Raw genomic sequence first — 13,515 nt, 5'->3', positions numbered from 1 at the left:
GAACATTACAAGATGTAGGGCACCTAGAAACCATCTCTGAATACAGATTTTCCTCAGCAATACTCCCACTCAGAATAATTACCACATAAATGTCTTGCTGTCCAAGAAAATTACACTTTCATTTCTTCACGCAACCGAATTTGTTAAAACTAGACTAATGTGATTAACATACATCTGAGCCAACACTGCGAGAACAAACACTTATGGGCTTCTCACCGAGAAGGCTCTAAGCTGCATTTGTTTTGATCATGGTAAATACACAAAGTAGGAATGCATTGTTTGGAAAGTATTCAACAAGATCCAGGGGCTAGGGAAGCTAATCTCTGTAGGTTACCTAGAGAGTTGAAGGAGGAAGAGAGAGTCCTGTAAGAAATGATTCATAGCAAACAAAAGTAGATTTCTTCTCTGAACTGCATCCTGGACTCCTTTCTTCCCCTTGGCTCTCCAGGGGAAAGTCAACTCTGTGAAGCCTATTTGGAAATAGACATAATCTTGAGAATGCTTGCTTCTTCAGTCAAGTTTACGACAAATGATTCCCATCTCCACAGCAGCACTATATTCTACAGAAAATACTGCTCTTCTGAAATTTGACTGGAAATTACTTTCATAGAGGATAAATACACACTTACTGTAAATAAGGCCAATCATGAACGTTATTAAGAGAACAGTTAGGTCTAAATCTGGAATAATAAAACTAGCCAAACTGGTGTTTTCTTTGCACCCAAGCTGCAATTCAGCTGGTGCTGCTATTGTACCAAAGTGTTTTAATTCTTTTACCCTCTGCAGAATGAAGGTGCATCCAAAATCAAAGATGATGGTCAAGAGGTGGATATACATTTTAACACACCTACGCTGTATTCAGTTGTTCTTTTACTGGGTATAATTGTTTTGCAAATACTTTATTAATTTTAATAAAGCTTTTCATGGAGAAAATAAATGGTATTTTCCGTATTTTTCAGTCCTCTCTGAATTAGTTCAATGATGAATGAATCACCCCCAATACTACAAACATAAAATCTCTTTGCTTTCTTAAAAACAATGGCTTGCATGTTTTAGAGAAGTTACTTTTCTCCTTTTATAAAAATGGATTAGTTGAATGAGAAAGTGACTCAGGCATGAAGGCACATTGGCTGCTCACTGTTGTGCCCCAGTCTTGAGACACTGAAATAAAAGACGGCTTGCTTAGGAGACAAATGCAGGAGTGGAGACTGCTGTCTAGAAAAACCACTGAAATAGCGAACTAAGTAGCTCTGAAAGTTGTCACTCAGATGGCCATTTAAACTGGACCGGGGTGTAGAAAAGCTCAGCAGAGCAGCTTCTGGATCCAAAAGGTTTATACGTTTGGGAGCAGGTGAGGAAGTATTGCATATGTCGTATTACTTCATTCCAAAAGCAACAGGAATGGTCGAGAAACCGAAGAACGGGATGCAAAAGGAAAACAAAGCGAGAACGCTGAGAACAAAATTGTCATGAAAGCTCAATGAGCAGACAAATTTGCTAACAGTAAAAGATTGAGTTTGTAGTATTACTAACATATTGCTGCTAAGGATGGTAATTTATAGCAGTGATATTAGAGATATTACACAATATGTAATATTTCTAATGAAATGGATGCAAGAGAGTGGAAATCTGAGTTTTGTTTCAGGCTGCACTAGCTGAAAATCTCTCAGGAGCCAGAGATGGGTTTAATTCTAAAGAATAACTGATAATTTAGTTGTCTCGGTACAGTGAATAAGGAAGGAGTTTGTAACAGAGAAATGGATCTTCAACTTGGGATCTGGAGGAGTGACTGGGGAGTCACAGGAGGAAAAAAATCATGCTGAAAAAAACCAGCAGAGTTTACTTGGGATCCTGATCCATAATTCACTAATGTCAACAGGTACCATCTCAAGCACCAGAAGGGAGAAGGTTCTTGTTAAACAGATGCTCTTAGCACTTAACTGTTCTAGGAACAAGGCTGATCCACTGCACAGAATGAGATCTCGGTGCTACTACAGTATTCTCACTGAGAGGGAATTTGGGAACAGACCTCTTGGCAATTATCATTAAACAGGTTCACAGAAATATACATACAGATATGAGTATATATGTGGAACCGTATGTATGCATGCATCTGTACATTCCATCACATTCATACATCTAGTATTTTGCATTTTCTACAAAGAAGAGTTTCTAGATCATTAGTGATCGATACAAAAAAAAAAAAAATCCTTCAGCACTGTATTTTGCTTAAGGGTGTTTCTTTAGCATCTTGACTCACATAATTTTGCTGATCCCGCATATTCATAAGACACTGAGAGGATACACAGGCTATATCCAAAATAAGAAATGAAACTGTGGGCATTTTCTAGCTGTGAGGATGGTTCCTACATCTCTGCAGTCTCTCAGATGGTACCCGGGCACACTCTGAGAAGCTGTTTGGATCAACACTAGAGAGTCATCCTGGGCACATTTCATTTACCAGTACAGATGTAGCTATGACGTACACAGGTTTTCACTCATTTGCATTCCCTACTCCTTTGGAAAGATCCGGAGCTTCTGTCTTACCATGTCTGCCTTATATTGCTTACAACCTAGGAAACCTCCTCGAGTGGCTTCTTTTCCTCCCACCCCGAAACTACTATGGTAAATTTGCGAGTTAATAATAAGAAAAAAGATATCCATGACTACTTCTGTTTTTATTTTCATTCTTGAGAGATTGCCCTTGTACAGTCGTCAGTTGATGCTGGCAGTGAAAATGGATGCAACTTTCCCACTCTGGATCATTAAAATATTTTTAAAAAGTCACGAACCATATGCATACTATGCTTAGCTAGAAAGTTAAACTTTATCACCTTGAACATAGAAGTGAAATTAAATCTTAAAGAAAGCTGAACAGTAGTACCTATTAGATTTTAACTTAAACTAATCAAAGTTAGAAGAAAGTTGCTATAATAAACTGTTCCGATGATCTTATCCTGCAAAAAAGATCCTTTGGTCTTAACATGTAAAGCTTGTCAGCAATACCTAGAAATATTTAACTTTTATAGTACCACTGCCATGAGCTAGAAGCCCTAGTTATTTCCAAGGCTCTCTGAGAAACCTCACGCATATAATCATATTCATATACGGTTATATATGAATAAATATATTTCTGAGTTTCTAAGAAACAGTTTGAGAGTACAATGAACCACAGAAAAGAGAAGAGGAACTGTACCAACTTTGAAGCAACTGAGGCAATTCTTTCAACATTAAAGTACCCACTCAGAAAAAAACCAGTCTTGCATCTGAAAGCATAAGGAATCACAAAGTCTAAACTGCTACCTCACAATGTATGAATTAAAGAAATACCTACATTTTGGAGAGGTTCTTTTAAGAGATGGTGTGCAAGGGTGTAATTTCATATGAATAAGTTATTTTGGTTTTCTTGGATTATATTTTGTTAGCTTGTTTTGAGTCTTAGCTGGTGGTGCTTTAGATTCTTACGTCTGAAAACTCTTTTGTTTTAAGCCTGTATTTTTTTTTTTTTACTTGGGTTTTTTCTTTTTTCTTTTTTTGACTGAAATTGCTAACTTGTATCCTTAAATTTGACACTAGACACTTCTGTGACAGGAATGTGTTCTATATTTGATTTATTCCGTAGACAAAGTATTAGGTATTTAAAATAAATTCTGTTCCATTTATATTCATGAATGTTTTTTCCCAAAATGCGAAGGTAATTGAAAAGAAATATAACATTGAGAAAAAATGGTAAAAAAGAAAATATTTTATTTCTTTAGTTCCTGATGCAATAAAATTGGAAATGAGCTTTTCTTTTTAAACAGGGTCTGCCACATACTCCTACATATTTCTGCTTCAAGGAATAAGCATTTCTTTCCCAATATACAACAACCTCACAGGTATTTACCTCTGAGGTAATATAATCTTCAAGTCTGTTGAACAACAATGTATGCCAGAAGTTCATGACAGAGGAAAAGGGATACATGTGTTGTTTAAAATGCATTAAACAGTGGATCACAGAATAGCCTTTCATTCTCTTTTACTAGTGAAAATAGATGGAATTAGGAGAGCTTTCCAAACTTAACATATTTAAAGGCAGATATATAAATCTAAATCTAGAAATCTTTTCCAAGTATGTTAGCCAAGTGAGACTTGTTGCTAGAACACTTCACTGAGGTAACTTGAAAGTATAGTGATTGGTTTGACAAATGAACAGCTTTATCTGACTATCCAATAATTAACCATTAAAAGAACATATACAACACAGGCTGAGAGATCAAATGCTCCAGCAAGAAGTTTCTCCTCAACACAAAGGGTTCAGCACTGTAGCAAGCTCATCAACTTAAATAATGGACATCATTAAGAAGGTACTTACATTAGGTCTTAATCCTGCTGCCATTTCGTAATACTTCTCGGCTTCTTCATTGAGACTGGCTTGTCTATCAGGACAGGAAAAACCAAAATAGTTACACCTCATTTTCCTTGGGTTAAAAAAGAAACCATACCTAAAGCAGCATAGCCAAAACCAAAATACCGCAACTACTCCCCACTGTTTAAGGATATTACCCTAACAAATGCAAAAAATATGTCAATCTAAAAGATTATTTTATAGTTCAGAATGTCCATTATCACAAATCTTGTTTGCATACCTTATTTTCTTTTTAGTTCTGAAATGGTATTAGTACATACTGGAGAGAAATGCAGAAGGCCAAACGCTCATCTGAGGCAAAACCAGAGATGTACCAGTCTTCACCAGAAGAAAATCTGGCTCGTTTTTTTGTCATTAGCCATACTTTAAAGTATGAAGCTGTAGATTACACAATAATGCAGTTCCTTTCTCTGTGCTTCCCCAAGAACACTATCATTATAGAAAAAAAATAATAATAATCAGAGAATACAATGATTTCTCAAAAATAGGTTTCCATGATTCAGGGAATGAATTCAAAAAAGAATGTTCTGATTTCAACATTTACTCACATCAGTCTGAGAGGGGATTTAAACTCAGATCTCATATCCCAGGGGAACAAGATGTGTTTCTGGGTACCTGAACCACTATCAGTTCACCTCTTTTTCTTTTCCTTACTAATATAGAGGGCATCTACATTCTCCTAGTAGTTTAATTTCTCTTTCTTCTCCCGAGTTTTTAGTTTAATGCCTTCAAATGCAAATGCAATATGTTGCCAAAGAAATCCAAACACATTTTTGTCTCAGCAGGCCCTTTTTTTCCTCTTCTCTCAAATACCTTTCTTCTCCTTTTGTCTCCACCTCCTTAATTTCCCTGCAACTATTCATTTTGGCTACTGGCCCAATGAATATCAGTTGACCATGTACACGTCACAAGAAAGATGACAAATAGGTAAGAACAACCAAGCAGGACTATCAGGCAGGCTACATATCTTCTGATGAAGTTATTTGCTTTTTTTTCTTTGAAGAGTTAGGTCCCTTCATCGAAAGGTTAGGATAGGAGATCTTCAGCATATGAGTATTGGTTATGTGATTACAGATACATTTCTGTGATACAAAATGGGAAAATTAGAAAACAAGAGTAGGGTTGATTGTTGGGGTTTTTTTTTCCTTTTTCTTCTGCTTCCAAGAACAGCTACTAGTTCAAACAGTATCAATCAACTGAGCACTTGTATCTGGAGATTTTACTTTGTTCATTATATGAGCTTTTACATGCTTTGTTATTCAGTGATCAAATTGTGTTCTAATTTTATGTTCCCATCCAACCGAATTTTAAACATTAGCCACATAATACTTGATAGGCAATTAATCCCAATCAACACATTTTGACACTTATTGGTCTTAGGAGGAGAAAGGGAGGAAGGATAATCCCTTTGAAGTTTCTCACATAATTCACGTGTGAGCTGAAACCACTTCCTGACTAACGATTTGCCAAGTAGAACCTGGTTTATACCTGTTAACTGTTTTAAATTACTTGGCGCTTGTATCATCAACTCAGTGGTTGCAGTGGTTAGAAATGAGTGAATGTCTAAAAATACTCATTTAACCTGCTTCTGAATCACTCCTGCTGGTCATTAGTAGCACTTGAAATGACTGAAAAAAGAAAAAAAATCTCACACTTCCGAATTTCAGGATTTACTACAAGGCATGTAAAATGAAACATGTCACAGAGGTTGGGTTTTTTTTTTTTTCTTGTTTGCACAAAACTGTCAGGAAACAGCATTTCTGAACTTGGTGAAATTCGGTAGGATAAACAAGGTGCCTTACTCAGGAGGCAGATACAGACAGTACTTCACCTCCAAAAAGTGTTGTTGGCATGTGAACGTGGAACAGATTAAAATCCTGTCCTCTTTTAGCCCAGTGGAAATACATGGCTTGCTTTCCTCCCACATGTACATCTTGAAACATGGATCATTAATTCCGAAGTTGAAATCAGTTTGAATTTATAGTTCTCCATTAAAAGCGGCTTAAAGAAATGAATGCACACCACACTAATCTGGTCAGGAAAATGCCAGTTCCATTTCGGAGACATTCAGCAACAGTTCCTTTAGTTAAGATACAGCAGAATTCTGGTTCCCATTTTCACTGGAAATCTAAACTAGAAATTCATTATGTTAAGCCCTGGAATGGCTTTCCCTTGAGAAAAATTAAAAGCACAGAGGTAGGAAATTGCAGTAACCCTATGCCACTGAGCAGTAAAGGGCTCTGGATCAATGTCGAACAATGGAAGGACACTACTAAAGGAAACATAATTCACATTAGAGTAAACCATTAGATAAAGTGTTGATAATAAAACAGAAAGGAAGGAAAGGAAGGAAAGAGAAGTTCGGATGAAGTTCCTTTTCATAGCTACGAGATATATTTCAACCTCTATCCTAAATCTTTTCCTGAAGACTGACCTTGAAAACATGTCTGATTTCCCCCATTAACACCTAGCATTCAATCTTATTTTAAGCCACAAAAATGTCTCCTCTTTTTATTCTCTTGTATCTCTTGATCTGAGCCTCCAGAGCCACCAGTTCCCTACATTTTGTTCCAGCTGACTGCCAGTGACACCTCAGAAATGTGCTTGACAACACATCGCTCTTAGGTTCTCCTGACACCCAATTATATTCAGCTTGCATTCATTTTGAATCTTTATGTTGATCACTGGAAAAAATACCGCTTTAAGAGACAAACACCACCAATGCTGACTGGTTTAGATACATAAACATGTCAATGGGAAAGGGTTATTTTTAACCTGCCTATTGCTTGGTATAAGGCTTCAGACTGTTGTTTGTTTGGTTTTTTTTTAAGTGAAATCATGTATGTCAGTCCAGCTAAAAAGAAGTTTTCTTCAAGGAGATTCCTACTTTAAAATACTCAATGTCAGTACTTGGCATTCTTAATGGACCTTTTTGTGTTGCAACAAAAATCATAATCAGATTCCATACATGTAATCCTTCATCTGCATCTTTTGTTTATAAAATTTACACAGATTTATAGTTACAAAATGTACATAGACTATATGTTTAGCCATACCCACCTATATATATATTTAAGCACATGGACAGTAATTAAAGAATGAATAAAATCTGTTTAGACAATAACATAGGGTGAACTTGTGCCTAGGAGACCGTGCCAGCAACTACACTTTGTGTTCAAACAGTCAGTTTACTTTGGAGAGCCAAAACACTCTCACAGATATGCACTGAAAAACAAAGACCATGTCATCTAGTATTGCTCTAATTTAGACTTCTGTTTTCAAATAGCCAATAAACATGCTATAACTTCATGTAATATGAGTGTTTCCCAGAACAACCCACTTACAGAAGCATGGAAAAACCAGTTATTCCTACAAAATGTGCTTTTAAGTAAAGCTCTTCTTATGCTTGTTTTCATTTGGAGACAACGTGAAGCTCTTTTCCTGTTTCTAATTAGTACGGTGGTGTCACCACACTGCCGTTCCTCATCCTAAAAGTAATCATCCCCTAGGTCACAGGAAACCTGTCTCATGGCAGCTCCCCTCAGTATGCAACTACAAAGTGAACCTCGGCGCTGTTAATACCCGACTCAGTCACTGAAGCTACAGCCACCATACGGCATTACAAATATACGCTTCACTACATTCCATTAAAATGTATCCAGGTTTGCTGAAAGGCTTCAGAACTGCTATAAGCAAGAGCATAGCACATACTACAAAAGTAAAACACATGACCAGTAACTGTTTTAAGAAAAACCACCCAAACAGCTACATGACCCTTGAATGAAGCTGTCTGGAAAACAAATTTGTTGAGAAAACAAATTTTACAGGCAGGCACTATGCAAGTCAAAAGTTACCAGACTGCTGCAGAGAAATTAATTACATTCATCCCACATCTCGCCCCTACTACAGATGACTTGATTCATCTGGCATTGCATTATCAGGATCCTACAAAAGTTATCAAGGCAAAAAATTAATAACTGTGTGTAATTAGCAACAGGGAGGTCTCTCAATAACACAAACAGAACTAACTCAGCTTTTTTTTTCTTGACTTCAGCTCCAGATTTAGTCACAAAAAGAGGAAGAAAACAGTGTTAAAATAGCTGACAGAAGGAGCAGAAGTCTTTCTTGTGACTGCTAAACTGAGAACAGGCTATCTATAAATAAAGCTACTGCATTTGGCCACAGTGAACAATTCTGTGGCAAATTTAAGAAAGATAACCCGCAGCATTCCAGTTCAAACTTTTCAAAACTGGTTAGTTTTAATTTAGGTTGCATTTTAATTTAAACATTTTCCTCAGAGAGTAAAGGGGTTAAAAAAAAGGAAAATATTTTAGCACCAGAATAGAAAAATAAATTGGACTTGGAGGGAATGTTGTGATAATTTTCCATTCAAAGCAGCTGTAACGCAAATTTGAAAGAATTTGCCTGCAATCCTGAAGAAATGTCTACATGTTTCTGAATCTCATGACACTCCTTAGGCTAATGGTGGGAACAGGAGTATGACAGGAGGGAAAGATGATTCCTTTCTAATTCAACAGTATTACTGTTCATCATCACTGGGTGGAATGTTTGGTCTGAAAAAAAATATTAGAATTTTCCAAGTTGCTGTTATTACCTCCCAGTCATTTTGGACACCTTGCATGACCCGCATTAATATCAATTTCTGTCTCTTAGTCCACAACACATCTTTAAAATTTATCCCTTCTCTCTCACAACAGTCAATTCACTTCCATGCCCTGTGAATTTCTATAATGTATTTCCTACCTCACAGCTGTGCAGCCCATTCAAAATTCTTACTCACTTGCTAGTCAGTTTTTATAGCTCTCTACGGTACCTAAAGAGCAGTTGGTCACCTACATGAAACTATTTAGTAATTTCAGCCTTTCATTTATGACTGTCTTTAGCATCCACAGTTTCCAGCTGTGTCATTCTACGCCAGTCTGAGCACTTCCTTCTTTCCTTCCTGCTTTGTATCTTGGTATCTGCTTTCCTCTTATAATCACCTCAGCTCTCCATCATTCTAAATATCCCAAAAATCAGCTGCTTCTGAAGTCCCACAGACTCATGATGGATTTGTAGCTGCTCCGTCCTAGTATAGGAATATACATTCCCCTTGCCCAACAGCTATAATATAAGCAATACATTGAATAAATTGCTAAGTAAAGCAATGAAAAAAGGCAGACAACAGAATCATAACCTTTTAGCAAAAATCAGTCAGATCATAACACATGCGATTTTAAGCAAATACTTTGGCAGCACTGAATTTAACTTTGCCACCCCAACTCTTGCTAATCTTCCAGACCACTTTAGACTCCCAGAGCATATTAGGAAGACATTACAATCTTCCACAAAGAAAGCTGAGTATTTAAGTGAAAAATTAGACCAACTGGGTATCCCAAAGGACCACAGTTGGATTCTAGCTAAACTAAACCACCAGGCTTTTTTTGGTTTGTTTTTAAGGGTTTTGGTTTGGTGGGTTTTCTTTTCTTTTAAAGGTTTTGGTTTTTTGCTTACAGCTAAAATAGAAAATTCAGTTAGGAATCGCTGACCTCAATGCTGGTCAAAACCTCCCCAAAAGTGTCTACTCCCAACCAGATCAAGTAGGGTAACCATGGTTGATGTACAGTACAGCAGCATTGCTCTTACTCTGAGAGTGAAAAAATACTCATATCCCGATGTAATGACATGTGCCTTCAAGACCTGGGATGCTTCACTCGGTGCTCACAGAGAAAGTAAGAGATTTATTAAACCTATTCCCAAAACAGTATTGATCTACGCCACCACATTTTAAAATACTCACAAGCACACCGTTAAACCATCTTCCACAAAATATTCACTGAAACTAGGAGTCTGACACACTCCACACCCTTCTGGATTCAGCTTTCATGCCTAACTTGCTATGCTTCTGTCGGTGAATTTGTTTCATTAATCTAAATGTTTCAAATTACTGAATTCTATCTTGAGAGATATCGTTCAGAAAAAAACAGGAGGAAGAGAAGGCTCTTTAAAATAGCTCATACACCTGTGGCAGGTCAAACTATTATCTACGAGTGAACCATTTGTCTTGGTTTCCTTTCTAATCTACAAGCTGTGAAAGTTATTTCTCAAAGGGTGTTTTGGGTTTTATTTCAAAGTCCTGGTATAGAAACCTTCAATTCTGAAACACAGGTCGGAAACTTGGCTGAAGCCGATTCTACCTTCTCTTTAATACCATTTTCTTTTCCTTTCATTTCGTATTCTAAATGTTAAAAGTATAAACAGCCAAGTGAGATATCTTCATCAGAGAAATAATCTCAATAACTGTTTTGTGCTAATGAAGTATATTTTTTATTTCCTTTTTCATGCATTTTCTAAACATAGATATAATCTAAATGAAATCAAGTATCCTCATAGCTGTTAAGCGGACAATAGACAATAATTAGATAGTTATCCTAGAATTAAGCATGGAGGATACCTATTACGGTAATGCAAGTTTAATGATAATGTTCAAGCAGAAGCTTATGTTACTGAATATCCAGGTCTGACAGCTTTAAAAGGAAAGAAAGAAGTCTAAAATTTTATTCTATTCAGATAGGAGAACAGAATTAAATATAAGACTACATTTTAAATCAAAGATTCTGATAATATCATTAAGTGCTCCTATGAGTCTTAAAGTCATCATTAGCCTAGGAATATTTAGATTTCTAATTATCGTAGTGTTCCCTGCTGATATTAACACAAAATGTGGTGTTTTCAATATTGTCTAGTTACATCCAGATCAGAAATATGGTCTATTATTTTCAGTTGCTATGCATCCTAAATTTTTAAAAATCAGGTGAAAGGAAATCCTGCAGAAGGTTCTTCACAAAAGAAACACTTGTTCTTGTATGCACACAAAAAGGATTACCTGCTTGTGAACAACAGAAGTTTTAAAGGTAAGAAATTATGAGATAATGCATAGAAAATTAGAAATAGAAAGCGCTAAATCTTGCAACAGTTTCACTCCAATTCTTTTTATCTTATTAGCAATATTGAATTATTCAAAAGAGTTGCTGGGCTTTAAAAAGAACCCTGTGTAAGCAAAGGCTGTAAAGACTTTTTTCCTCCAAAAGAAGGGACAAAAATCAAGTAAGGCAGTGTAAAAGCACTAACCTGAGCATATGGGCTGCATTGAAAACAACATCAAATTCTGTATGATCAAGTTCAGCTGCTTTTTTTGCCATCTCAGCTGCTTCTATCAGACGGGATTCTTCTAGGAGGAACTGACCTGCAATGGAGTACAGGAACATGAGCCCACACCAAACAACTGATGGATAATACTTCAGACAATATAGTTAGGAAAAGGAATTACAGAAAAAACACCCCAAACCAGATGTCTCAGATTCAATGTTGAGTTATTTGTTGATCTACTCTGTATTTCACTATCTTTAAAATGTAGTAAATATAGAAAAAAAATTGCAGTAAATATAACAGTTGATAACCAACTGCAATATTTGCAGAACATATTTATGAGTAGTGAGAATGATAGAGTAAAATTCAGCCATCAAGAAACACTACTCCAGTCCCCCAGAAGCCCACCATTTAAGAACTTGCCCTTCTGCTTATACACTGATCTTCAATTCCTAAAAAAAAAATGAAATAAAATAGCATCTGTAAATGAAAGATATTCCCATTTTAAAAGCATATTCAAATCACATAAGAATATATATTCACACACACGCAATCATATTTCTTCAGCTTTAAAATTATAATAAATGATACTTTGCTTTAAAATGATTATATATGTATGCCTTGAACTGGTATTTTATCACATATTTCAGTAACACTAAGAGAATCACAACAGGTAGCTTTTTAGAAGTTTCCTACATAATACTTAACCTTTCACATAAAAAAATCAGAAGATGGCTAAAATGAAGTGACTGAATTTTTACAAATGACATTATCATAATCACTAAACCAAGATAAAACTGAAAGGAATGAACAATTTAGCATTAACCAAACTTTAACTAAAGTACAGTAGTTTCAAAACCAAACATGTAACAACTAGTAGAACTCTATAAAAATGAGTTTCCTTTGAAGAAGAGGGAAAAAAAACCATTTTGGAAGGTACTCAAACCACCTTATTTCTGCTCCTTTTAATGACTTTTTCACACCTAATTTGTAAAATGTGTTATTTTTGGATCAAGGACTTTTCAAAGGGTTTCAGCTGTCTAGACTGTGTCTACGTAACTTTGTATTTGGAAAAGCTATCTTAAAGTACAGTGATTATACATTCCAGCATCCCATCCTTCCTTTTTTATCTTACTTTGTAAAGTGAGATCACTCAACCAAAAGTCCACCAAGCTATCACTGGCCACAAGCCTCTTCAGGAACAATATGCCAAGAGCAAATTATTTCCTCTCATGGCGAAGGATTTTCTTTTTTTCTTGCCTCCTCTCCTCATACATTACCCGTTACTTACATGCTCACTATACACTTATGAAGAAAATCCACTTAACCAGAGCTAGCAAGGTCTGTAGGGGCACAGTGAATCCAGCAATGCTTTGGTACAATGAACACGTTCACAGAAGGAATTATCTCAATACAAAAAGTGATGAAAGACAGCTTTCCTAGCTTTTTGCTTTCGCTGTGGATACATTTCAACTTAGCAAGAGATGGAAGATTATTTACTCAGAGTTATCTATATCTTAGTTATTCAGCTCTGCAAAAATCTTGTAAAAACATTCAGGTGCCTTTCTGCATTCATAGCATAAAGTTTGCTTGCTTAGTTACGTCCATACTCTAATATGTGCCATCCTTTCATGCATTATGATGCTCTGTGTTCATTGTGTCCAGAAGCAGATGATTTCCAAAAAAGCTTTCTCACACAGAACAATAAGTAAATAAATAAATAAAAAGAGAGAAAAGCCTAAAAAGAAAACGCACTTTGAGAACAGTTTGGATCACAAGAAATTAATTTATCTTCAGAATTAGAAACCACTGCTTGAGCCATTAATGGAAGTCTCTTATGACGGGGGAAAAAAGATAAATATTGACAAAAGCTACAAGTTTGCCTTTTTTTTTTTGTGTCTTTTTTTCTTTTGGGTACCATATCAGAGTATGCCTTATATATAGCAGGACAAACTCAG

General features: G+C 36.0%; 1 protein-coding gene across 1 annotated transcript in view; it reads right to left on the bottom strand.

Moving 5' to 3' along the window:
* TMTC2 (transmembrane O-mannosyltransferase targeting cadherins 2) overlaps positions 1 to 13,515 on the bottom strand; it is a 257,597-nt gene that overhangs the window by 20,138 nt on the left and 223,944 nt on the right. Inside the window, exons 10-11 of the mRNA XM_049792348.1 lie at positions 11,540 to 11,654; positions 4,355 to 4,418 (exon numbers count right to left, since the gene is read on the bottom strand). Coding sequence (XP_049648305.1) covers positions 4,355 to 4,418; positions 11,540 to 11,654 — 179 coding nt within the window. The remainder of the gene's footprint in view (positions 1 to 4,354; positions 4,419 to 11,539; positions 11,655 to 13,515) is intronic.

Source organism: Accipiter gentilis, chromosome 34 (assembly GCF_929443795.1).
Source record: "Accipiter gentilis chromosome 34, bAccGen1.1, whole genome shotgun sequence".
Taxonomy (NCBI): Eukaryota; Metazoa; Chordata; class Aves; order Accipitriformes; family Accipitridae; genus Astur; species Astur gentilis.
This window is presented reverse-complemented; position numbering and strand designations above follow the sequence as displayed.